The 27,703-nt window shown below is 44.0% G+C and overlaps 2 protein-coding genes across 2 annotated transcripts in view; both read left to right on the forward strand.

Moving 5' to 3' along the window:
* The window catches only part of psmd3 (proteasome 26S subunit, non-ATPase 3), a 29,370-nt gene extending 22,732 nt beyond the window's left edge, over positions 1-6,638 (forward strand). Inside the window, exons 5-12 of the mRNA XM_079829076.1 lie at positions 730-920; positions 1,607-1,710; positions 1,788-1,902; positions 2,022-2,141; positions 4,539-4,642; positions 4,718-4,873; positions 5,791-5,841; positions 5,927-6,638. Coding sequence (XP_079685202.1) covers positions 730-920; positions 1,607-1,710; positions 1,788-1,902; positions 2,022-2,141; positions 4,539-4,642; positions 4,718-4,873; positions 5,791-5,841; positions 5,927-6,004 — 919 coding nt within the window. The 3' untranslated portion in view covers positions 6,005-6,638. The remainder of the gene's footprint in view (positions 1-729; positions 921-1,606; positions 1,711-1,787; positions 1,903-2,021; positions 2,142-4,538; positions 4,643-4,717; positions 4,874-5,790; positions 5,842-5,926) is intronic.
* Positions 6,639-19,735: 13,097 nt separating this feature from the next.
* On the forward strand, positions 19,736-26,189 carry csf3b (colony stimulating factor 3 (granulocyte) b; the record flags this gene model as incomplete). Its single annotated transcript, XM_079829726.1, has 4 exons — positions 19,736-19,803; positions 19,947-20,045; positions 22,780-22,920; positions 26,025-26,189. Exons 1-4 carry the CDS (start codon positions 19,738-19,740, stop codon positions 26,187-26,189), a joined length of 471 nt encoding a protein of 156 aa, XP_079685852.1. The 5' UTR covers positions 19,736-19,737.
* Between the last annotated feature and the right edge of the window lie 1,514 nt (positions 26,190-27,703).

Here is a 27,703-nt window from a genome sequence, read left to right on the forward strand (position 1 = left end):
GTCTCATGTGTGTGTTCTCTCAGTTTGAGAAGATGGCGTCTCATGTGTGTTGTTCTCTCAGCTTGAGAAGATGGCGTCTCGTGTGTGTGTTCTCTCAGTTTGAGAAGATGGCGTCTCATGTGTGTGTTTTTATCTCAGCTTGAGAAGATGGCGTCTCGTGTGTTGTTCTCTCAGTTTGAGAAGATGGCGTCTCATGTGTGTTGTTCTCTCAGCTTGAGAAGATGGCGTCTCGTGTGTGTGTTCTCTCAGTTTGAGAAGATGGCGTCTCATGTGTGTGTTTTTATCTCAGCTTGAGAAGATGGCGTCTCGTGTGTTGTTCTCTCAGTTTGAGAAGATGGCGTCTCATGTGTGTTGTTCTCTCAGCTTGAGAAGATGGCGTCTCGTGTGTGTGTTCTCTCAGTTTGAGAAGATGGCGTCTCATGTGTGTGTTTTTATCTCAGCTTGAGAAGATGGCGTCTCGTGTGTTGTTCTCTCAGTTTGAGAAGATGGCGTCTCGTGTGTGTTCTCTCAGTTTGAGAAGATGGCGTCTCGTGTGTGTGTTCTCTCAGTTTGAGAAGATGGCGTCTCATGTGTGTGTTCTCTCAGTTTGAGAAGATGGCGTCTCGTGTGTGTTCTCTCAGTTTGAGAAGATGGCGTCTCGTGTGTTGTTCTCTCAGTTTGAGAAGATGGCGTCTCATGTGTGTGTTCTCTCAGTTTGAGAAGATGGCGTCTCGTGTGTTTTTCTCTCAGTTTCCTGCACACGCGTTTGAGGACGGCGACGCTACGCCATGATGCTGATGGCCAGGCTACACTCCTCAATCTGCTCCTGCGCAACTACCTGGAGTACAACCTCTACGACCAGGCCGAGAAACTCGTGTCCAAGTCCGTGTTCCCCGAGCTGGCCAATAACAACGAGTGGGCTCGCTATCTCTACTACACCGGTCAGTGAGGGAGGGGCGAATTACAGCTTTTACACACACTCTCCTGCACTTAAAGGGATAGTTCACCGAAAAATTAAAATTAGCCCATAATTTCCTCTCCCTCAACTCATCCGAGGTGTGTGTGACATTCTTCTTTCAGAGGAATAAAATCTGAGTTATATAACAAAAGTCCAGGCTAATCCAAGCGTTAGAATTGGATTCATAGTTGCTCTGTTTTTGAAGTCCATAAAAAGTGCATCTGTGTGTCATATAACTGCTCCAGCGGCTCTGGGGTGTTAATAAAGGCCTTCTGAAGCGAATCAACGCGTTTGTGGAAGAAAAATATCCATTCGAATAAAGGATTCGCTTCAGAAGGCCTTTATTAACACCCCAGAGCCGCTGGAGCAGTTATATGACACACAGATGCACTTTTTATGGACTTCAAAAACAGAGCAACTATGAATCCAATTCTAACGCTTGGATTAGCCTGGACTTTTGTAATATAACTCAGATTATATTCGTCTGAGAGAAGAATGTCACACACACCTCAGATGAGCTGAGGGAGAGGAAATCATGGGCTAATCTTCATTTTTGGGTGAATTATCCCTTTAAGGGATATAATTACTCATTTTGGCTAGACGTTTAGGTTGTTAATGCAGGATTGTGGTGTTATTAGTGAATGTGGTAGTAATCCTGAGCTGTTTCAGGGCGGATCAAGGCCATCCAGCTGGAGTATTCTGAAGCCCGGAGGACTCTGACCAACGCCCTGAGGAAAGCCCCTCAGCATACGGCCGTGGGCTTCAAGCAGACCGTGAGTCTTCCTCCTCCTCTTCCTCCTCTTCATCCTCTTCCTCCTCTTCTTCTGTGGTGCTGACCGTGTGTCCGCAGGTCCATAAGCTGCTGATCGTGGTGGAGCTGCTGCTGGGAGAGATTCCTGACCGTCTTCAGTTCCGCCAGCCGTCTCTCAAGAGGTCTCTCATGCCCTACTTCCTGCTCACTCAGGGTAACTCCGCCTCACTCTTCATACTGTGATCTGTCATGTGACTCAAGCGAACTGCATGAGAACTTTCGGAAAGGGCTCGTTTTGACATGAATCCTCATCTGAACTTCTGGCCCATCTAGCGGTGAGAACCGGAAATCTGGCCAAATTTAACCAGGCGTTGGATCAGTTTGGAGAGAAGTTCCAGGCCGACGGGACCTACACACTGATCATCCGCCTCAGACACAACGTCATCAAAACCGGTGAGTTCTGCTCTTTCCTCTGAGCCAACAGAACATCCCCCCCCGTTCTTGCCCACATGCCCCACACACACACACACACACACACAGTTACACACACACACACAGTTACAGCATCAAGAGAAAAACGAACTACTGTGGAAACACATGGGCGTAGTAGTGTCCGTGACATCACCCACAGAATCTGAAGAGTAAAGTCGGGTCGAGCTGGCCGTCGCCATCTTGGCAGCGTCACTCCCGGATAACAGAACATGGGCAAAGAGGCGGGATGTGGGCGGAGCTAATGTGATGACTAACAGACAGCAGACAAACGGCAATCCACCTGTCACTCAAAGTGGCCACGCCCTTAACTATGCAGAACTTCAAGGCTTGATATAATGTAATGGAAGTTATAAAAAAACTAGGGGTGCACCGAAATTTCTGCCGCCAAAAATGTTCGGACGAAAATGGCATTTAAAAAAAAGAGCCCGAAAACGTAAACCGAAAATGAATGTCACCCGCCCCTCCCATCCGTGCACAAGCGCTTGGGTTTCACTCAACATAAATCACACACATAAATCTTGAAGAATAATATTATTTGGTATTATTATTTATATTTATTGTTAAAAATATTTTAGGTTTTGTTATGTAACAAAAGTTTGATTATTCTATTGGTTCGTGATTTTTTTTTTTTCATTTCAGATCCATTAAATTCAAGCTATTTATATATATATATATATATATATATATATTAGTATACGTTTTTAAAAGAAGCCATTTTTGGCTTCAGTCTCGGTTTTCGGCCAAGTGCATCCTAAATTTTCGGTTTCGGCCCAGAATTTTCATTTCGGTTTATCACTAAAACCCAACAACATTAGCCGTACAGACCAAAGCCCAGTTTGTCCCAGACTGTAAACATGTGTTCTTCTGCACTTTAACATGAGCTCAGTGAGATTCCTCTAGTGGCCAGTCCATGAACTGCAGTTTAACTCACTTCAGGAAGTGGAGGAGGAGCCGCTTGGTTCAGACTCGATTCTCCACCGGCTCTCAGATGCCGACGTTAGAAAACGAAGGGCTTAGTTTCTGAATACTTTAGTCCAAAGCGGACCAACTGGGGTGGAGGTGTGGGTTAAAGGGTTAGTTCACCCAAAACTGTAAATTGTGTCATTAATGACTGAGCCTCATGTGGTTGGACACCCGTCAGACCTCCGTTCATCTTCAGACACAAATGAAGATATTTTAGTGTAAATCTGATGCTCTGAAAGGCCTCCATTGGCTCAACTTTACACTCTCAAGACCCTTAAAAGACACTAAAGACTAAAGTTAGAAAGTCCATCTCACTACAGCGGCTCTACAATAACTTTATGAAGACGAGAATAGTTTCTGTGCGCAAAAAAACCCTAAATAACAACTTATATAGTAATGACGATTTCAAAACACGACATCATGAAGCTTTGAAGCGTTATGAGTCAGTGAGTCGATTCAGCGGTTCAGAGCGTTATGAATCAGTGAGTCGATTCAGCGGTTCAGAGCGTTATGAGTCAGTGAGTCGATTCAGCGGTTCAGAGCGTTATGAATCAGTGAGTCGATTCAGCGGTTCAGAGCATTATGAGTCAGTGAGTCGATTCAGCGGTTCAGAGCGTTATGAATCAGTGAGTCGGTTCAGAGCGTTATGAATCAGTCTGTCGATTCAGCGGTTCAGAGCGTTATGAATCAGTGAGTCGATTTAGCGGTTCAGAGCAATATGAATCAGTGAGTCGAATCATGATTCGGATCGCGTGTCAAACCCCCAAACTGCTGAATCGACTCACTGATTCATAACATTCCCAACCACTGAATCGACTCACTGATTCATAATGTTCCGAATCGCTGAATCGACTCACTGATTCATAAAGTTATTGTAGAGCCGCTGTAGTGAGATGGACTTTGTAACTTTAGTTTTTAGTGCCTTTTAAGGGTCTTGAGAGTGTAAAGTTGAGCCAATGGAGGCCTTTCAGAGCATCAGATTTACACTAAAATATCTTCATTTGTGTCTGAAGATGAACGGAGGTCTGACGGGTGTCCAACCACATGAGGCTCAGTCATTAATCACACAATTTACAGTTTTGGCTGAACTAACCCTTTAAGCGACTGAAAGCTCCCAGGACTAATCCGATCTGTTTTTGAGTTAGAAGGGTTCATTTAAAAGCGTTCAAGTTCTGTGGGACTAAAATTGAGAATCAGGAAACATGAGATTTATGTGTAAATGAACGGCTGACGTCAGCTCTACTAACCCAGATGCCAGGGCAGGAAGTGGAGCGACGAGGGAAGGAAAACAATCGCTCTACTCGTTCAGATCTAGTTCCTGAGCGGATCTCAGTCCAGTGTGGGATCAGCTGTGATCTGAGTGCGTGTGTGTGTGTGTGTGTGTGTGTGTTTCAGGAGTGAGGATGATCAGTCTGTCGTACTCGAGGATCTCTCTGGCGGACATCGCTCAGAAGCTGCAGCTGGACAGCCCTGAGGACGCAGAGTTCATAGTGGCCAAGGTCAGTGTCCACACACACACACACACACACACACACACACACACACACACACACTGACTGACCCTCTCTCTCCAGGCCATCCGTGACGGGGTCATCGAGGCCAGCATCAACCATGAGAAGGGCTACGTCCAGTCTAAGGAGACGATGGACATCTACAGCACTCGCGAGCCCCAGCTGGCCTTCCACCAGCGCATCTCCTTCTGCCTGGACATCCACAACATGTCCGTCAAGGTACGAGTAACCCAACCCTAAACTAACCCAACCCTAAACTAACCCTAACCCTTCCCCTAACCCCAACCCTAAACTAACCCTAACCCTAAACTAACCCCAACCCTAAACTAACCCTAACCCCAACCCTAAACTAACCCCAACCCTAAACTAACCCCAACCCTAAACTAACCCCAACCCTAAACTAACCCTAACCCTTCCCCTAACCCTAACCCTGGCCTTCCACCAGCGCATCTCCTTCTGCTCTCTCCTTCTCCTCCTTTTGCCTAACCCATCCACAACATGTCCGTCAAGGTACGAGTAACCCCAACCCTAAACTAACCCTAACCCCAACCCTAAACTAACCCCAACCCTAAACTAACCCTAACCCTTCCCCTAACCCTAACCCTGGCCTTCCACCAGCGCATCTCCTTCTGCTCTCTCCTTCTCCTCCTTTTGCCTAACCCATCCACAACATGTCCGTCAAGGTACGAGTAACCCCAACCCTAAACTAACCCTAACCCCAACCCTAAACTAACCCCAACCCTAAACTAACCCTAACCCTTCCCCTAACCCTAACCCTGGCCTTCCACCAGCGCATCTCCTTCTGCTCTCTCCTTCTCCTCCTTTTGCCTAACCCATCCACAACATGTCCGTCAAGGTACGAGTAACCCCAACCCTAAACTAACCCTAACCCCAACCCTAAACTAACCCCAACCCTAAACTAACCCTAACCCTAAACTAACCCTAACCCATCCGATGGAAGGGGAGTCATGTGACTTCTGTGTCTCATTCATATAATGACCTGTAGTAGCCCTGACATTAGTGATGATGGGTTCCCTAACCTAAACTAACCCCAACCCTAAACTAACCCTAACCTAAACTATCAACTAATGGGTGGAGTTTGAGGGCTGTTAACGGAATCTCCCGTTTCTGTGCAGGCCATGAGATTCCCACCGAAGGCCTACAACAAGGATCTGGAGTCAGCTGAGGTGAGGTCACTGAGGGGTCACTGAGGGGTCACTGTGGGGTCACTGAGTCCAGACGCGCTGCTGACCCATCCCTCATGTGTTTCAGGAGAGAAGAGAGCGGGAGCAGCAGGATCTGGAGTTTGCTAAAGAGATGGCTGAAGATGATGATGATAGTTTCCCATGAGTCTGTGTTTCCTCTTTCCTCTGCTTCAGCTCTTATAACCCATGAGTTCTGTGTGACGTTACACACGCTTCACTTCTCCGGCTCTGGTTTTCTTTCACCAACACCTGCATCAGTTTTATACATGTGGTTTGCAGCAATACATCTCAATCAAACATAATTCTGTCTTATTAAAAGTGTTGAATTAAACTGTGAAAGGCATCGTCTTGCTTTACTAAATCAACAAAATGTATTCTTTTTGAAATGTGTGGATTTACGTCTGAATATTGAGGCAGATTAGCGGAGCATTACTGAAGGAAACTAGTGTTAGCCAATCAAAGGCTTCGGTTAAAGGTGTGTGTGTGTGTGTGTGTTACAGTGCCTGGTAGATTACTTAACTAAAGTTAATAGGTTACACATTTTAGTTAATTTGACTTTTTTTGTTTACTTTTGACGTTACTAGGGATTGTGGAATTTTTTTTTTCATATTGATCTAAAAATACAAAGAGAACTAATCTTGCATTGTGATGAAGTGCATTAAACACTGCTTTACGTCAGGTTTCATAAACTGGGGTTAGAGAGTTAATCAAGATCTAATAATGAATTGGATCCCATTGGATAATTTTTTTTTTAAATAGAAAAATAAAACACTTGAACAAATGTTTGTTTCCCTGAATGTCATCGTGACCATCAGAGAACCGTCAACGTGCAAATGTTGCTCAATTATTGAAAATATTAACTCATTCTCTGAGGAACTTTATTTTAAATGTTTTGCAGCAGAAACACAATCAGTGTAAATCAGACATTAATCCATAACCCTTGATATAACTAGATTATATTTATTTAGTGTTCTTTAAAAATGTTATTGGTCTTATTCCAAAATGTATTTTAACACAAGGAACAGAGTTCCTGGCAAAAAACATTTAATTACACAAAAACCCCACGGATTTCTGGACCTTTATAAGGAAACTTATAATAGGTCAATGATAAATGTTTTTTTTTACATGATTACCAATTATTTATATTCACTTTTAAACAGTATTTTTACACCTTTTACATTTTTATTTAAATGTTGTATTTACATTTTTAATTCAGAAGCAGATTTGTAACGTGACAGTATTAAAGTTTCTTAAGGGTCAAGATCAAATTATCTGCATCAAGACATCCCATAATATCCGTGATCGCTTAAATGAATGCACGGCTCAGAGTAACTGTACAACGTGTGCAGGTTTGAGTTTACGGACCTGTTGCTATGACAGCAAGTCCAGGATGAGCATCGAAGAACCAAACAATCCAAGATCTGGCCAAACCATCGACACTCAGATCCGGCTCAGATCCGGCTCACCGAGTGAAGACCTGACCGCAGGAAGTGTGGCCATATGAGCCGGTTCTGTCCACACTGCACTGGCTGCCTATTAAACACCGCAGACATTTGAAAATTCAATTCACATTTATTTGTATAGCGCTTTTCACAATACACATTGTTTCAAAGCAGCTTTACAGAAAGTGCATTTCATAGATGTACAGTAAAAATGTTAGAAAGACGATGTTAAAGAATAATGTTCGAAAAAGTTAATCAGTCGTGTATTAATTTAGGCCATAACAGCGCTGGCGTTGAGTCGTCTCTTCACAGGCGTTGAGTCGTCTCTTCACAGGCGTCGAGTCGTCTCATCACAGGCGTCGAGTCGTCTCTTCACAGGCGTCGAGTCGTCTCTTCACAGGTGTTGAGTCGTCTCTTCACAGGCGTCGAGTCGTCTCTTCACAGGTGTTGAGTCGTCTCTTCACAGGTGTTGAGTCGTCTCTTCACAGGTGTTGAGTCGTCTCTTCACAGGCGTCGAGTCGTCTCATCACAGGCGTCGAGTCGTCTCTTCACAGGCGTCGAGTCGTCTCTTCACAGGTGTTGAGTCGTCTCTTCACAGGCGTCGAGTCGTCTCTTCACAGGTGTTGAGTCGTCTCTTCACAGGTGTTGAGTCGTCTCTTCACAGGTGTTGAGTCGTCTCTTCACAGGCGTCGAGTCGTCTCTTCACAGGCGTCGAGTCGTCTCATCACAGGTGTCGAGTCGTCTCTTCACAGGCGTCGAGTCGTCTCTTCACAGGCGTCGAGTCGTCTCTTCACAGGCGTCGAGTCGTCTCATCACAGGTGTCGGGGCATCTGAAGTCTCCATGAGAGGCTGATACAAACTGGAGCTGATGAACTATTTACCTCAGGACTAGTGTCCCGAGATGACAACAGAAAAGCAGATGGGAAATGATTAGCGTAGCTGCTGTTCAGAATATTATATTTATGCTTTTGATCCGATTTAACTGTAGTATAAAAAGATAATTATAATGTGAATGCTTGGCTAAAGAGATGCGTCTTTAATCTAGTTTTAAACTGGGACAGCGAGTCTGAACCTCGAACAATATCAGGAAGACTATTCCAGAGTTTAGGAGCTAAATGTGAAAATGCCCTCCCTCCTTTAGTGGACTTAGATATCCTAGGAATGACCAGAAGCCTCGAGTTTAGTGATCTTAAAGAGCGCGATGGATTGTAGGGCGATAGAAGATCCGTTAAATACACTGGAGCTAAACCATTTAGGGCTTTATAGGTTAGTAGCAATACTTTGTAATTGATACGGAACTTCACAGGTAACCAGTGTAGAGATGATAGAATTGGTGTTATATGATCATATTTTCTTGACCTAGTAAGAACTCTAGCAGCCGCGTTTTGGACTAACTGTAGTGTGTTTATTGATGATGCAGGACAACCAGCTAATAAAGCATTACAGTAATCTAGTCTCGAGGTCATGAATGCATGAACTAACTTTTCTGCATCAGAAATAGATAGCATGTTACGTAGCTTAGCAATGTTTCTAAGATGGAAAAATGCGTTCTTGTAACATATGAAATATGATTTTCGAATGTCAGGTTGCGGTCTAATATAACACCCAGGTCTTTTACTGTAGTGGATAAAGTGACAGGACATCCTTCCAAGGTAAAATTGTTTTGCGAGAGGTTTTGTGGGCAGTTTTTTGGACCAATAAGTAACACCTCCGTTTTATCTGAATTTAATAGCAGAAAATTACACGTCATCCAGTATTTAATATCTTCAACACACGCTGTCAGTTTAGATAATTTAGCGTTTTCATCCGGTCGTGATGAAATATATAATTGAGTGTCATCAGCATAACAGTGGAAATTAATTCCATGTTTTCTTATAATATTACCAAGTGGCAGCATATATATAGAGAATAGCAGAAGGCCTAACACGGATCCTTGCGGCACCCCATAGTCTACTGACGTTATCTTTGATTTTTCCCCATTTAGACAGACAAAATGGTATCGGCCTGATAAGTACGATCTAAACCAGTTTAATGCCTGTCCCTGAACACCAGTGTAATTTTGAAATCGATCTAAGAGTAGTTTATGATCTATAGTATCAAACGCAGCACTAAGATCGAGTAGAACTAGTATTGAGATACAGCCTTGGTCAGAAGCTAGCAGTAAATCATTTGTGATTTTAACGAGTGCAGTTTCTGTGCTGTGATGCGGCCTGAATCCTGATTGAAATTTTTCATAGATATCATTTTCTTGCAAGAAAGCGCACAATTGAGCGGACACAACTTTTTCTAGTATTTTAGACATGAATGGAAGATTTGAAATTGGTCTGTAATTTGCTAGGTTATTATGATCTAATTGTGGCTTCTTAATGAGAGGTTTTATGACTGCCAACCAGAGGTGTCAAGTAACGAAGTACAAATACTTCGTTACCTTACTTAAGTAGAAATGTTGAGTATCTGGAGTAATTATTTTTCAGCCTACTTTTTACTTCTACTCCTTACATTTTCAAGCAATTATCTGTACTTTCTACTCCTTACATTTTAAAAATAGCCTCGTTACTCCTATTCCATTTCGGCATGTTTTCATTCCGGCTTGTCATAAAAAATAAAAAAAACCTATCCAGATAAATCGCGCCATCCGGACAGAGTGAATATGATTGTGGTTGGATGAGAAGGATAAACACAAACCATTCCGACACCCTATTGGGTTGTACGCGATCAATCACGCCTGCACCTGCACAAATCACACACCATCTGGCCAGATAGGGCGGGTTCTCGCCGACGAGCACGAGCTGATTCAGCCAATCAGCGATCAGCAGGCAGACGTGCTCAGCCTCATTCATGACTTTAGCCGGGGTTTTAGCGCGATGACTCATAGTATATTCCAGTATATTCCAGTATATTCCAGAATATACTCATATGTATATTCCAGTGATCGCTATGCCAGTGGCATAAATATACAGTAAGTTGTATCTACAGTAAAGAGTGAGAGAGTGACTCAACTCTCAAACGTGAATTACACCTGTGACTCGAAGACTCTTTAAATATAACCGTGACTCCCACTCCTGCTAGGAGAAAGCCCAGCGAACGCACACCTGGCTGCCCGATACGTGAGGTCCTGCCACGACAAAAGAGCCTCCAGCAGGACACAGCTACCAACTGTGGAAATATTAGAAGATTAGACTTTTTTATTGCTGTTTATTTTCATGTCATTTCTATTTTATTTTTATTATTTATTCATTTTAATCGTATAGTGTTATGAATGCTTTGGCAATGTAAAGATTTATTTCACCATGCCAATAAAGCTATTTGAATCTTGAATCTTGAATCTTGACTCCAGTCCATCATCATATACACACTTAGGACACCTGACTGCAACTAGCAACCCCGACAGCTGCTGAAAGAGGCTTAAAACAACGATTAATCCGTGTTGACTGTACTAAGTTTATGTGCCATGTACTTCACAAAAGACGTACTGTAGTTTTGTCAAAGCAAAGTGTAACACAAGGGTAAGCGCATTGTTGTTATGTATTTGTTGACGGATTATTGTACAGTATCAATGAATTACGCATTTTGGCAGTGGTGTATATGCATTAACGTGTGAAATGCCTGTTTATTACATTGCTTTTTCCAATCTCTATATTGGGCACTTTTTGCACGTAAATTGGCTTCTTACTGTTGACATTGAAAATCTTGTGTTTTTCTGAGGGATTGCCGTTTTGACAGTTTCTACCTGGACATATAGTCATATTTGAACCGTTTTACTGGGATTTTTTTTTTTTTTTAATCATCAATGTTATGCTTTAAGGAGATAAAATGGTAACTTACTTATAAACATTGATTGGTATGGCAATACAATAATATCACATTATTTTGGCAGTTAAAGTTTTGGGTTTTTTTCTTCGAGTGACTAGTTGCCTATAAGTATTGTAAGAGGTGAAAAATTGTTATCAATAACCAGGCATGTTATCAATAACCATTTTTTTTTTTAAATATAAATGTACATTTGGTGAGGTTTTTGGGCTGGAAATTGTTGACCCAATCTGGCCACACTGATCACACATTCAAAAAATGATTATTGATAACATGCCTCTGAATTTTGACTTTTTGCACCTTTACAATATTTATAGGCAACTAGTCATCAAATCTTCCACTCCATGAAACACGTTAATGCTCAGTAGTACACATATGGTTCTTTAATGTATTTGCATTGTCCTAAAATGCGTTCATTTTCAATGAGAATATATGCGGCTGAAACGCGTAGTCAAGTGCATCTAAAAATGTTCAACATTAACTTTTTAATATAACATTATAGTCATTATGGCCTTCAGAAAAATGTTTTTTTGAGGAGGTGGGGTATGCACTGTGGCGCGGCCTAATCTTTTGTCCTTAAAGGGATACTTCACCCAAAAATGAAAATTCTGTTATCATTTACTCACCCTCAAGTTGTTCCAAACCTGTATGAGTTTTTGTTCAGAAGATATTTTGAAGAATGTTTGAAACCAAGCAGGGGAAAATACCATGGCAGTCAATGGTTGCATATAATCTGCTTGGTTACAAAAATTCTTCAATCTTCAGAACAAAGAAACTCATACAGGTTTGGAACAATTTGAGTAAATTATGACAGAATTTTCATTTTTGGGTGAACTACCCCTTTAATGGCATTTTTCCCCTTACATTACTTTTACTTTTATACTTTAAGTAGTTTTGAAACCAGTTACTTTTACACTTTTACTTGAGTAAAAAGCTTGAGTTGATACTTCAACTTCTACAGAAGTCTTTTTAAACCCCAGTATCTATACTTCTACCTGAGTAATGAATGCGAATACTTTTGACACCTCTGCTGCCAACTTGAATATTCTTGGAACATGACCTAAAGATAAAGACGAGTTAATAATATTGAGAAGAGGCTCTTCCACTACAGGTAACAACTCTTTCAGTAGTTTAGTGGGTATTGGATCTAATAAACATGTTGTTGGTTTAGATGCAATGATAAGTTTATTTAGCTCTTCCTGTCCTATAGTTGTAAAGCGGTGTAGTAGTTCTTGAGGGGCGATAATTGCGGTTGAATCATAAGACATCATTAAAGATTGTACATTTACAATTTTGTTTCTGATGCTTTCTATTTTCTCAGTGAAGAAATTCATAAAATCATTACTACTAAACTGTAACGGAATATTTTGTTCAGGCGATGCTTGTTTATTTGTTAGTCTAGCCACGATGTTAAATAAAAACCTTGGGTTATTTTGATTATTTTCTATTAGTTTGCGGAGATGCTCAGCCCTGGCTGCTTTTAGGGCCTTTTTATAACGTGACATACTATCTTTCCACGCGATTCTAAAGACCTCTAAATTAGTTTGTTTCCATTTACGCTCTAAGTTACGAGTTTCTCTCTTGATAACATGTGTAGCACTGTTGTACCATGGTGCTTTAGTTTTCTCTCTAACCTTTTTTAATCTAATTGGTGCTACAATTTCTAATGTACTAGAGAAAATGGTGCTCATACTGCTAGCCATTTCCTCTAGTTCATCTGTTTGTTTGGGTTCACTGAGCAGCTGAGACAGATCAGGTAAGCTATTTGAGAATCTATCTATAGTGGTTGGAAGGATTGTTCTGCCTGGTCGATAACGTGGCGCAACATGACAGATTTCAGCAGTACGCAGTATGCAAGTTACCATGTAATGGTCAGTGACATCATCACTTTGCGGTATAATATCTATGTCGGTTGGGTTGGTTCCATGTGATATAATTAAATCTAGTGTGTGATTAAGACGATGAGTGGGACCAGTGACGTTTTGCTTAACCCCAAAGGAGTTTAATAGATCTGTAAACGCAGCCCCTAACGCATCATTTGTGTTATCTACGTGTATGTTAAAATCTCCAACAATTAATGCTTTATCGACGTTGACCAATAGATCTGAGAGAAAGTCTGCAAACTCTTTTAGGAAATCAGCATAGGGCCCTGGAGGTCTATATACAGTAGCTAAGGCTAGAGATAATACGGATTTCTTTCTTACATTTAAGAGTGTAACATTTAGCACTAGTACTTCAAACGAATTAAACCTGTGACCTGTTTTATGAGTAACATTAAGAATATCTCTATAGATTGTTGCAACACCGCCGCCACGACCAATCAGACGGGGCTCATGCTTATTCCAACCAAAAATCAACATCTGCCTAACCTTGGAGTTTGACGTCAAACAAACGTTGGATTTAGACGTCAAACCAATTTTCACTTTCAACCAAAATCCAACGTGTTCCTGGCGTCACACTGCCGTCCTGGGCCAGCTGGTTTATCTCCAGCACTGGAGGAGCCCTGAACACACACACTCCATCATGCCTCATCAACACGACATCCTCACACACACTAAATCCAGACCAAAAGCCTAAACACGACTAACTCATCCCTGATGTGTCAGAGAGACCGTGTGACGACATCCTCACACACACACACACACACACACACACACACACACACACACACACACACACACACACACACACACACACACACACACACACACACACACACACACACACACACACACACACACACACACACACACACACACACACACACACACACACAGTGTCCACTAGACTCCCCTGTGATGACACTGATCCTCAAACCCGTCTCCGGCGGGATGACTCCGATCTTCAATCCCATGGAACTGGACTAACATTCTGAATGTTAAACTGATTTTTTGCCACTTATTTGGCAACCACCCAGAATACCCTAGCAAATGCTTAGCAACCACCCAGAACACCATAGCTACCACCAAAGTGTCCTAGTAACCACGTAGCAATACCTTAGTTACCACCCCGAGTACCCTAGCAACCACATAGCAAGACCCTAGCAACCACACAGAGTACCCTAGCAACCGCATAGCAACCACCCCAAGTACCTTAGCAACTGCATAGCAACCACCCTAGCAACCACCTGAGTACCCTAGTAACCACGTAGCAATACCTTAGTTACCACCCCGAGTACCCTAGCAACCACATAGCAAAACCTTATCAACCACCCTGAGTACCCTAGCAACTGCATAGCAACCACCCCAAGTACCTTAGCAACTGCATAGCAACCACCCTAGCAACCACATAGCAAGACCTTAGCAACCACCTGAGTACCCTAGCAACCACATAGCAATCACCCTAGCAACCACCTGAGTACCCTAGCAACCACATAGCAAGACCTTAGCAATCACCACGAGTACCTTAGCAACCGCATAGCAACCACCTGAGTACCCTAGCAACCGCTTAGCAACACCCTAGCAACCACATTACAAGACCTTAGCAACCTCCCGAGTACCCTTGCAATTGCATAGCAACCACCTGAGTACCCTAGCAACAGCATCTATCTATCTATCATCTGACTATTTCTATCTATCTATCTATACTACTAACTAAAACTCAAACTATTTCAAACTTTAAACTTTTCAAACTATTTCAAACTTTCTGGTCTAGCTTTTTCAAGCCAACTTAAAGTTTGTTTACAAACTGTTTAACACTGAAGCTGCTCTGAGACAATCTGCAGTCTATAAAGCGCTGTATCAGAGAGAAGCACCGAACATCAGGGAGAACAACTAGTGTGTGAGTTTCTGTATTCATTTTCCTCACTTGATCTGTAGTTCAACTTTTGTTTAGAACATTGTATGTGTGCTGTAGTTGGCCGTTTGTTGTAGTCTCGTTTGTTATCGTTTGACCTCGTGCGAGCTAACGCGTTTCACTGGGAGTGACCAGCTGTATTCACTAACGACACTTACCGTGAGTATAAATTGAGTAGTACTCCGCTGCAGCGGAAGCGGCAGCCCTCGTGTGAAGACCGAAGAGTGTAAAGACATCGACTCTACTCTGCGCGACTCCACTCGAGCAAGGACACCGACAAGGCACTTAAGTATAGCTTTCCTTCTACTTTGTCCACTTTTGTGTTTTGCTTGTTTTCATCTGTTTATTTGTCTGACCTGTTTTCATAATGTGCTTCCAAATCTCTACTATTACCACACACACCCGTAAATCACGCTCAGGAAATTCTAGACGCCGTAATCCCAATAATCTGCGTAGTGTACCTATTTCCTCTGCTACATTAATGTCCATTCCAATTGGTCTCTGGAATTGCCAGTCTGCTGTAAACAAAGCAGACTTTATTTCATCTCTTTCCACTCATTCACATCTCAGTCTCATGGCTCTAACTGAAACCTGGATCAAACCAGAAGACACTGCCACCCCTGCAGCTCTCTCAAATAATTTCTCTTTTTCACACACCTCTCGCCCGATTGGGAGGGGTGGAGGTACTGGTCTGCTCATTTCAAAGGATTGGAAATTTGAGCCCATCCCTTCTCTATCTGGCAACAGTTCATTTGAATCACACTCAATCACGATCACTCACCCGGCTAATATCCATGTTGTAGTTATTTATCGCCCTCCAGGTCAACTGGGTAACTTCTTGGAGGAGTTGGATATGTTACTCTCTCACTTCCCCGAGGATGGCACTCCTCTGGTACTGCTCGGTGACTTCAACATTCACCTTGATAAACCCCAGGCTGCTGACTTCACCACTCTTCTGACCTCATTTGACCTTAAGCGAGTATCTACTGCAGCTACTCACAAATCAGGTAATCATCTGGACCTTATCTACACGCGCTACTGCTCCACCGACGACCCTTTAGTTACTCCATTGCACACCTCTGATCACTTTCTCATCACTCTTAACCTCCTACTGACTCCTGACACAACACACACTCCTCCGCTGATTACCTTTCGGCGTAATCTACGCTCACTCTCTCCCTCCCGTCTATCCACTATGGTTTCATCCTCACTCCCTCCACCTGCTCAGTTCTCAGCACTGGACACTAACAGTGCTACTGACACTCTTTGCTCCACTCTAACATCTTGCTTGGACAACCTCTGTCCCGTTTCAACCAGGCCAGCCCGCACCACTCCCTCTGCCCCCTGGCTGTCTGATGTTCTCCGCGAACATCGTTCTGGGCTCCGGGCGGCAGAGAGGAAGTGGCGAAAAACTAAAAACACTACTGACCTGACCCTGTATCAGTCTCTCCTTGCTTCTTTCTCTGCTAATGTCTCCACTGCTAAATCTACATACTACCACAACAAAATCCACAACTGCTCTGACTCTCGTGCACTTTTCAGAACATTCTCTTCACTCCTTTGTCCTCCTCCCCCCCCTCCTTCATCAACTCTTACAGCTGGCGACTTTGCATCATTTTTCACAAATAAAATCTCCTCCATCAGCAGCCAATTCTCCGCACCACAAACCGACACGCACATCTCAACAACCATCACACATACGCTCCCCTCTTTTTCTCTGCTCTCTGAAGCTGACATCTCCAAACTCATCCTTTCCAACCACCCCACTACCTGTCCACTTGACCCTATCCCCACTCACCTCCTTCAGGCCATCTCTTCTTCTGTTACTCCTGCACTCACTCACATTGTCAACACCTCTCTTCACACCGGGACTTTCCCCACAGCATTTAAGCAGGCTCGGGTAACCCCACTGCTTAAGAAACCCTCTCTGAACCCAGCACTTTTAGAAAACTACAGACCGGTATCCCTTCTGCCTTTCATTGCAAAGACACTCGAGCGAGTTGTTTTTAACCAGCTCTCTACGTTTCTTGAACAGAACAACCTCCTGGATATCAACCAATCTGGCTTCAAAAGTGGCCACTCAACTGAGACTGCCCTGCTCTCGGTTACCGAAGCACTGAGACAGGCAAGAGCGGCTTCCAAATCCACAGTACTTATCTTACTGGATTTGTCTGCTGCTTTTGACACAGTTAACCACCAGATACTCCTGTCAACTCTCATGGAGATGGGCATCTCAGGAACTGCTCTCCAGTGGCTCAAGTCTTACCTCTCAGGTAGGTCCTTCAGAGTGTCATGGAGAGGTGAAGTGTCTAAGTCACATCATCTAGCCACTGGAGTACCCCAGGGCTCAGTGCTTGGACCACTTCTCTTCTCCATCTACATGTCATCACTGGGAACTGTCATTCAGAAACATGGCTTTTCCTATCATTGCTACGCTGACGACACTCAACTCTACTTCTCATTTCAACCAGATGATCCCACGGTTGGTGGTCGTATCGCTGCCTGCCTAACAGACATTTCTGCCTGGATGAAGGAACATCACCTGCAACTCAACCTTCCAAAGACAGAACTGCTTGTGGTCTCAGCCAACCCAGCACTTCATCATAATCTCTCCATTCAGCTAGGATCATCAACCATAACTCCGTCCAGGACAGCCAGGAACCTTGGAGTTGTGATTGATGATCAGCTAAAATTCACTGACCACATCACTGCAACATCCCGGTCCTGCAGATTTGCGTTATATAATATTAGGAGGATCAGACCCTTCCTATCAGAGCAGGCCACACAACTCCTGGTCCAAGCTCTTGTTCTCTCCAGACTGGACTACTGTAATGCTCTTCTAGCGGGCCTTCCGGCATGCACTATCAAACCCTTGCAACTGATCCAGAATGCAGCGGCAAGGGTGGTCTTTAACGAGCCGAAGAGAGCGCACGTCACGCCTCTCCTCATCAGTCTGCACTGGCTGCCAATAGCTGCTCGCATCAAATTCAAGTCACTGGTGCTCGCCTTCAAAGCAACCACTGGCTCTGCACCAATATACCTAAACTCGCTTGTTCAGACTTACACACCCTCCAGGAGCTTACGGTCTGCCAGTGAACGACGCCTTGTAGTGCCATACCAAAGAGGCATGAAATCACTCTCACGGAGCTTTTCCTGGACTGCCCCCACCTGGTGGAATGACCTGCCTATCTCAATTCGAGCCGCCGAGTCTGTAGCCATTTTCAAAAAACGGCTAAAGACACGTCTTTTCCAGCAGCACCTAACCAATCAAGAATAGCACTTAACATTCCATTCGATTCATTTTCTGTCTGTCTAATTTATTTAAAAAAAAAAAAAAAAAAAAAAAAGTTGTGTGTTCTGTGTTAGATTAACTGAGACTTGTTACAGCACTTGCATACTGTAGCCCTTGACCGTTCTAGTTGCTTCTATTGCTCTCATTTGTAAGTCGCTTTGGATAAAAGCGTCTGCTAAATGACTAAATGTAATGTAAATGTAAATGTAAATGTATCAATAAAGCCAACTTTAATATTTAGGGTTGTTTATTAATTTAAATGTAAACTCAGTGTTTAATATTGTGTCCAGCCCTTTACAGTGAAGTTCTGTCATTAAAGATGAAGAGTTAAAGCTTCTCATTCACTGAAGATCACATTTATGCTTTATTTACAGCAGAACTGAGGAAGACATGGAGAAATGTTGATATATATTTTTATAAAGATCACTTTGTGTTTTTTTGTGTAATTGTTGACACTTTTAGGATAAATATTTCTGATCATTTGAGAAAAACATTTGACATGGGAATAAACAAGCATAATTAATAGTGAAATGTTTCATAATTTAAAGTGTGCTGATGAATGGAATTCCTCAGTTGTGTAACTGTTGAATTTCTCTCTAATCCACTCATTACTTCCTGCCCAATTACTCCGATTATCTCACGACTTCCTGTTGAGCTGGAAGAGATAATAACATATAATATCATAAAACATCATAAAACATCATAAAACATCATAAAACGCGTCTGATAGATCAGAGAGGTGTGTTTTCACCATCTCATGCTGTGTAAAACTGTATATTTCTGACATAAGTGATATCACAGAATGTTTACAGAGTTTAAGAGCAGGAAACGTCTGGGAAATAATGAATTGGGCAACTCAACGCTCGTGCGTCGCGCCGTGACGCGCTGAGGGCGTGGCCTAACCCGCGGGCTGGGCTTTCTGTCGTTGTTCCTGCAGTGACGAAACTGAACAATTGGGCGCTTAAAATCCAACTTATACGATTTACGTATGCGCTTATAAGTTTATTAAATCAATGTCATATTCCACAGAACTGCAGTCATATCCTCCACCTGGCCTCAAACACACACAGTTTCACACACAAGCAGAAACACGAGCGCGATTCTCCCGCTCCGCCGTGACTGATGTGCGCACTTTCTCTGGGATGGTTTTCGCAATAACTCATAACTCATACCTGCATAACTCATGGAAGTTTCCCCAGTTGAACAATCCCAATGGGTTTAAATAGCCTAGAAATCAGCAGAAAAATATTAGATACACTTTGAAGCACAATGAAGTTCTACCTCAGTAAGTAGATCTTACCACTTGTGTGTAACATGTACTTTAAAACATTATGAATTAAGATAAAACTAAAGGATATACATTTTGCACCTTTGTCTGCTGTGAATGAGTGTGTGTTCGGAGTGTGTGTTCGGAGTGTGTGTTCTCCACTGATGCTCAAACACTGTTTTCCCGACGCAGTTTTCGCCGTGCACTGTTTGACGCTGGTGTGTTCCGCGCCGCTCCGCGGGGACGAGCTGACGCGCGCGTCGGAGAGCGCCATGAGTTTAGCCAAGAAGGTCCTGAGCGGCATTCCCGCAGCGCACGCGGCGTGCGTCGCCAACACGGTGAGCGTTTACTTCTTCACACACACACACACACACACACACACACACACACACACACACACACACACACACACACACACACACACACGCACACACACGTTAATGGCGTATTCTGATGGTAACCCAGCGCTGTTTGTCTGCAGGGTTTGACGCTCTCCAGCGACGCCGCGAGTCTGCAGTATTTACTGAGTGAGATCGGCATCCCCGCGCCTCCACTGCTCAAGTCTGAGGACTTTACTCTGGTAAATACTCATGGGCGTCAGTTTGGTTTGAAATGTGCTGGGGACAGAGACGCATTCAGAAGTGCATTTTCAGAAGTTTTGGGTACATTTTTTTTTCTCTTTCGCGCAGGTCATGTTTTGAAAGACTTTGTCCTGCAGCTTACTAATGTAAATAAATAAAAATGTCAGATGAGAGACATATTGCGGGTCTTATAGCCTATCTTACTCATGCCGAGGAAAGCGCCCCGCGAATTCTTTAATATTTTTCATTTTTGCAATTTTTTTTTCCACTTCATTATCAGAGTCCCACTGGAGCCCGTGTTTTTTTTATCCTCCCTATTACACATTAGTTACAGCCATTAAAATAGTTCAGTTTTGTTTTTAATGTCAAAGTAGATATATTTCGTTTTGTTTCTTTATTAAGTTAATTTAGAAAAATGTTTAAAGCATTTAATGTTTGTTAAACTAAAGTTTTTGCTTTTTAAAGTGACGACCAAGCGGCCAGCGGCCGACAGTGAGTTAACCCAACACTTTAGCCTCTGAAATCAACACTTGACTTGTCTTGCTTATTAAATCCGTAAAAACACTTAAAGCATCGTTTAAACGTTTAGCCTATTATCACCACCATCACAGTAAAAAGGCATTTTTGACAAGATGAGGCAGGCAGATCGCAACGGCGCGCGCAAACAAAACGGGCTACACAATCTAAACAAATAATTAATAATAAAAAACATGCTGCTTGTCTTACCTTAGGCTACACCTCTCCACGAAATGAATATATATCCGATCTTCAATTCCCGCGCTATATGCACATTTAACGGAGTTCATGTCAACGAAATCAACCGATATGAGTATTTTATTCATCAGCTCTTTTCAACATCAAAGACCGCATTATGAGAACGAGCGACCTAAACACTGGTAAGAGCATTTAGTCTCATTAATTTTAATGAAGATGATTGTGCTTTTGAGCATCTAAAACTGAGCTTATTTTCAGTTTCACTTCGCTTGCTTTACTCATTTGCGGCGATGCGTGTTGCATAGCGCCGTCCTATAGCCTAAAAAAGCCCGAAGCCCGGCCCGCGTCTGAGGTAGGCTATGACTGGAACATTGGCCGAAGCCCGGCCCTAGGGCGTAAAAAAGTCGGGGCCCGTCGGGCTCGGGCAGAAATGTAGGACTATACTTTGAGTAAGGCTGAAAGCGTCTTTCTGTTTAATACATTTCTTGAATGTCTCAATTACAGTAGGCCTAGCCTATAGATAATTATGATATTTGTGGCTGCACCGGGGTCCGTCATTACGCTAAATCATGAGCGGTCCATGGCACCTGCTACCCATGGCTGTTCAGAACTGTACATCAATCCATTACAACAATTTCGTGTTATGAGCACTGCCACTGATACAGGCAGCGGAAGAGCCTATTTTACGGAGCTTGCTTCTGCTTTTCAAACGTTTTTACAACAAAAGATGTCGTTAAAACGACATAAGATATCGTTATTACGACACAATTGAGTGGAAAAAATAATATGTGTGTCAGCAATGCTTCACCGCAAAATTGAACTCGAGGTTTAAAAAAAAAAAAAAAAAAAAAGTGGTGGGTACAAAAGGACTCATGACGAAATCTGGTGGGTACGCGTCCCCCCCGAAATCGACGCCTATGTAAATACTACAACATGCTGAAGTTAAACATATGACTTTAAGAGCCCAGGCAGAAACATGTGGATCCAGATGTCAAGTCAAGTCAACTTTATTTATATAGCTTTTATCAATGCAGATTGTTTCAGAGCAGCTTTACAGTGTTAAACAGGAAAATAATACAACAATTTTATTCAGCTGTACAGCCATTCTGGAGAAAACGCTGATGTCATCAGTTTATTTCAATTATCATACAGTGACAATGTGGGCTTTAGATCAATAATTTAGTTTATATGGTTAATTTAGTTTAATAATTAGATTTATTTGGATATTTAGTTGACAAATTTAGAAAAATGTAGTTTCCCCAACTGAGCACGCCAAGCCAGAGGCGACAGTGGCCAATTAACAAACAGCGTATGATTATTATTCTGGCAACTTTACAGGTCAGAGGTCATAATAGATCGGAATATTCGAAAGATCGGAGTCATCATGCTGGAGACGGGTTTATTGAGGATGCCGTGTCGATGAGGCAGTTTCAGGGAGAGTCTAATCACGGTCTCTCAGACACTTCAGGGTCATGAGTTGGTCGGGTCTAGTGCAGGTCCAGCATCTGATCCGGATCCGGCTGACTGCAGTAAACCTCGGGATAAACAGAGAGACTAGCATTAGCGTAGATGCCGTTCTTCTGATGATGTCACGAGTACATCAGGTGTTATGGGAAGTGTTCCCGGTTCCGGCTGACCTAGTTAATGCAGCCTAACAATCATTTTAGTGAAGAAGTGTTTTATGTGTATGCCACAGTAAAGAGATGTGTTTTAGTCTAGATTTAAACTGACAGAGTGTGTCTGCTTCCCGAACAATGTTAGGAAGAGTTCCAGAGTTTAGGAGCTAAATAGGAAAAGATGTGTGTGTGTGTGTGTGTGTGTGTGGCGATCCCTGAGATCTGTCCGTCAGAACAGCGTTTGGAAAGAGATGAAGGACAGAAGCTCTTCTGATTTATGGATCTGATTATGACTCTAACCTGCAGATGTTGTGTTAGAGTCACTCCTAACCCTAATTATTAAATGTTTGAAATGATTAGTTTGTCTGAAAGGTGTTGACCAATTGTGTGTTTGTTTTCCCAGGATGTGAGTTTAACTGGCATTATAACGGGTCTGCAGATGCACCTCCAGCTCCTGCAGGACATCAGCAGTGCCTTGAGCTTGCCAGAAGAGCTGGAGAAGCTGACCGCTGACATCACCGATCTGACCAAGCAGGCGCAGAAGGTATTCCTCACACTACTGACCCTAGCGCTGACCCTGACCCTATTCCTCACACTACTGACCCTAACGCTGACCCTGACCCTATTCCTCACACTACTGACCCTAACGCTGACCCTGACCCTATTCCTCACACTACTGACCCTAGCGCTGACCCTGACCCTATTCCTCACACTACTGACCCTAACGCTGACCCTGACCCTAGCGCTGACCCTGACCCTATTCCTCACACTACTGACCCTAACCCTATTCCTCACACTACTGACCCTAACGCTGACCCTGACCCTAGCGCTGACCCCGACCCTATTCCTCACACTACTGACCCTAACCCTATTCCTCACACTACTGACCCTAATGCTGACCCTATTCCTCACACTACTGACCCTAACGCTGACCCTAGCGCTGACCCCGACCCTATTCCTCACACTACTGACCCTAGCGCTGACCCCGACCCTATTCCTCACACTACTGACCCTAGCGCTGACCCCGACCCTATTCCTCACACTACTGACCCTAACCCTATTCCTCACACTACTGACCCTAACGCTGACCCTGACCCTATTCCTCACACTACTGACCCTAACCCTATTCCTCACACTACTGACCCTAACGCTGACCCTGACCCTATTCCTCACACTACTGACCCTAACGCTGACCCTGACCCTATTCCTCACACTACTGACCCTAACCCTATTCCTCACACTACTGACCCTAACCCTATTCCTCACACTACTGACCCTAACGCTGACCCTAGCGCTGACCCCGACCCTATTCCTCACACTACTGACCCTAACCCTATTCCTCACACTACTGACCCTAACGCTGACCCTGACCCTATTCCTCACACTACTGACCCTAACGCTGACCCTAGCGCTGACCCTGACCCTATTCCTCACACTACTGACCCTAACCCTATTCCTCACACTACTGACCCTAACCCTATTCCTCACACTACTGACCCTAACCCTATTCCTCACACTACTGACCCTAACGCTGACCCTGACCCTAGCGCTGACCCCGACCCTATTCCTCACACTACTGACCCTAACCCTATTCCTCACACTACTGACCCTAATGCTGACCCTATTCCTCACACTACTGACCCTAACGCTGACCCTAGCGCTGACCCCGACCCTATTCCTCACACTACTGACCCTAACCCTATTCCTCACACTACTGACCCTAACGCTGACCCTGACCCTATTCCTCACACTACTGACCCTAACCCTATTCCTCACACTACTGACCCTAACGCTGACCCTGACCCTATTCCTCACACTACTGACCCTAACGCTGACCCTGACCCTATTCCTCACACTACTGACCCTAACGCTGACCCTGACCCTATTCCTCACACTACTGACCCTAACCCTATTCCTCACACTACTGACCCTAACCCTATTCCTCACACTACTGACCCTAACGCTGACCCTGACCCTAGCGCTGACCCCGACCCTATTCCTCACACTACTGACCCTAACCCTATTCCTCACACTACTGACCCTAATGCTGACCCTATTCCTCACACTACTGACCCTAACGCTGACCCTGACCCTAGCGCTGACCCTAACCCTATTCCTCACACTACTGACCCTAATGCTGACCCTATTCCTCACACTACTGACCCTAACGCTGACCCTGACCCTAGCGCTGACCCCGACCCTATTCCTCACACTACTGACCCTAACGCTGACCCTGACCCTAGCGCTGACCCTAACCCTATTCCTCACACTACTGACCCTAACGCTGACCCTAGCGCTGACCCCGACCCTATTCCTCACTACTGACCCTAACCCTGACCCTATTCCTCACACTTGACCCTAGCGCTGACCCTATTCCTCACACTACTGACCCTAACCCTGACCCTATTCCTCACACTTGACCCTAGCGCTGACCCTATTCCTCACACTACTGACCCTAACGCTGACCCCGACCCTATTCCTCACACTACTGACCCTAACCCTATTCCTCACACTACTGACCCTAACGCTGACCCTAGCGCTGACCCCGACCCTATTCCTCACACTACTGACCCTAACCCTATTCCTCACACTACTGACCCTAACGCTGACCCTAGCGCTGACCCCGACCCTATTCCTCACACTACTGACCCTAACCCTATTCCTCACACTACTGACCCTAACGCTGACCCTAGCGCTGACCCCGACCCTATTCCTCACACTACTGACCCTAACCCTCTTCCTCACACTACTGACCCTAATGCTGACCCTATTCCTCACACTACTGACCCTGACCCTAGCGCTGACCCCGACCCTATTCCTCATGCACATGCATGCATACATGCATGCACATCATACTTCTCTATATATAAATATATATATATATTTTATGTTAACCACTTATTTTTAAGTCTACAGTTTCTCACTTATCATATCCACTTATTTTATATTTTTATTTTATTTTTTTATTTTTATCTTATTTCCTATTTTTATCTTACTTGATTTATTTATAACTCTACTTATGTTAATACTTTTTATTCTAATTTTATTCTATTTCTATTTTAATTTCCCCTTGTGTTTCTTGTAATGTTATTTGCACTGTCCATGGAGCGGACCTGTTTACATTTCACTGCCAGTTGTATATTGTGTATATAACTGTGTATGTGACAAATAAAACTCTTGAATCTTGAATCACACTACTGACCCTAACCCTATTCCTCACACTACTGACCCTAACGCTGACCCCGACCCTATTCCTCACACTACTGACCCTAACGCTGACCCCGACCCTATTCCTCACTACTGACCCTAACCCTATTCCTCACACTACTGACCCTAACCCTATTCCTCACACTACTGACCCTAACGCTGACCCCGACCCTATTCCTCACTACTGACCCTAACCCTATTCCTCACACTACTGACCCTAACGCTGACCCCGACCCTATTCCTCACACTACTGACCCTAACGCTGACCCCGACCCTATTCCTCACTACTGACCCTAACCCTATTCCTCACTACTGACCCTAACCCTGACTCTATTCCTCACACTTGACCCTAGCGCTGACCCTTTTCCTCATGCTTCTGATCCCCACACACACACACACGAGCTCAGATTATTAATGCTCTCTCTCTCTCTCTCTCTTCAGATGGCCCAGATTCCCCCAGGGTCCCAGGACGGGGTTCCCCGGGTCTCCCTGCGGATGGACAGTGAGTTCCAGAAGCGAGTGGCCGCTCATCTGAGCCTCCAGCAGCTGCGCAGCTTCACTCAGGACGTGTTCCGCTCCCTTCGCCACATCTCCCTCTCCACCTGACCAACCGGCCCTCTGGGGCTGCAGAGCAAACGAATAACCCTACTGTTTTAAATGGATGTGTTATGACTTTGAAATATTTATTTATTATAGTTAATATTATTTTTATGATGTTATTTATATCGACACAAGTTGTGCCCTATGGGTACGGTGTAGATTTCTATTTAAACTGAGTTTTATTTATTACTGATTTAATATTGTGTTTCTCCATCTTGTGCTTAATTATTAAAAAAATTCAGAAAAAAAATTATCTTTTTTCAGATTTTGTCTCAGTTAAATATTCAAAACATATTTAATGATCATAATTTAATAAATGCCCGAGTGGGTGTTCACAGATGACAGGTTTGGTTCAGTTAAAACAAACCCAGGTGCGACTGTAGTGGGTTCATTTGAATAAAGTAAAATATCAGACGCTTGAGGGGAATATCAGAGGCTCGAGGGGAATATCAGAGGCTCGAGGGGAATATCAGACGCTTGAGGGGAATATCAGACGCTTGAGGGGAATATCAGACGCTAGAGGGGAATATCAGAGGCTCGAGGGGAATATCAGACGCTTGAGGGGAATATCAGACGCTTGAGGGGAATATCAGACGCTAGAGGGGAATATCAGACGCTTGAGGGGAATATCAGACGCTTGAGGGGAATATCAGACGCTTGAGGGGAATATCAGACGCTTGAGGGGAATATCAGACGCTTGAGGGGAATATCAGACGCTAGAGGGGAATATCAGAGGCTCGAGGGGAATATCAGACGCTCGAGGGGAATATCAGACGCTTGAGGGGAATATCAGACGCTTGAGGGGAATATCAGACGCTAGAGGGGAATATCAGACGCTAGAGGGGAATATCAGACGCTCGAGGAGAATATCAGACGCTAGAGGGGAATATCAGACGCTAGAGGGGAATATCAGACGCTAGAGGGGAATATCAGACGCTAGAGGGGAACATCAGACGCTAGAGGGGAACATCAGACGCTAGAGGGGAACATCAGACGCTAGAGGAGAATATCAGACGCTAGAGGGGAACATCAGACGCTTGAGGGGAACATCAGACGCTTGAGGGGAACATCAGACGCTAGAGGGGAATATCAGAGGCTCGAGGGGAATATCAGACGCTAGAGGGGAATATCAGACGCTAGAGGGGAATATCAGAGGCTCGAGGGGAATATCAGAGGCTCGAGGGGAACATCAGAGGCTCGAGGGGAACATCAGACGCTAGAGGGGAACATCAGACGCTAGAGGGGAACATCAGACGCTAGAGGGGAATATCAGACGCTAGAGGGGAACATCAGACGCTTGAGGGGAACATCAGACGCTTGAGGGGAACATCAGACGCTTGAGGGGAACATCAGACGCTAGAGGGGAATATCAGACGCTAGAGGAGAATATCAGACGCTAGAGGAGAATATCAGACGCTAGAGGAGAATATCAGACGCTAGAGGAGAATATCAGACGCTAGAGGGGAATATCAGACGCTTGAGGGGAATATCAGACGCTAGAGGGGAATATCAGAGGCTCG

The sequence above is a fragment of the Gobio gobio genome, assembly GCF_949357685.1.
Source record: "Gobio gobio genome assembly, chromosome: 11".
In the NCBI taxonomy this organism is placed as follows: Eukaryota; Metazoa; Chordata; class Actinopteri; order Cypriniformes; family Gobionidae; genus Gobio; species Gobio gobio.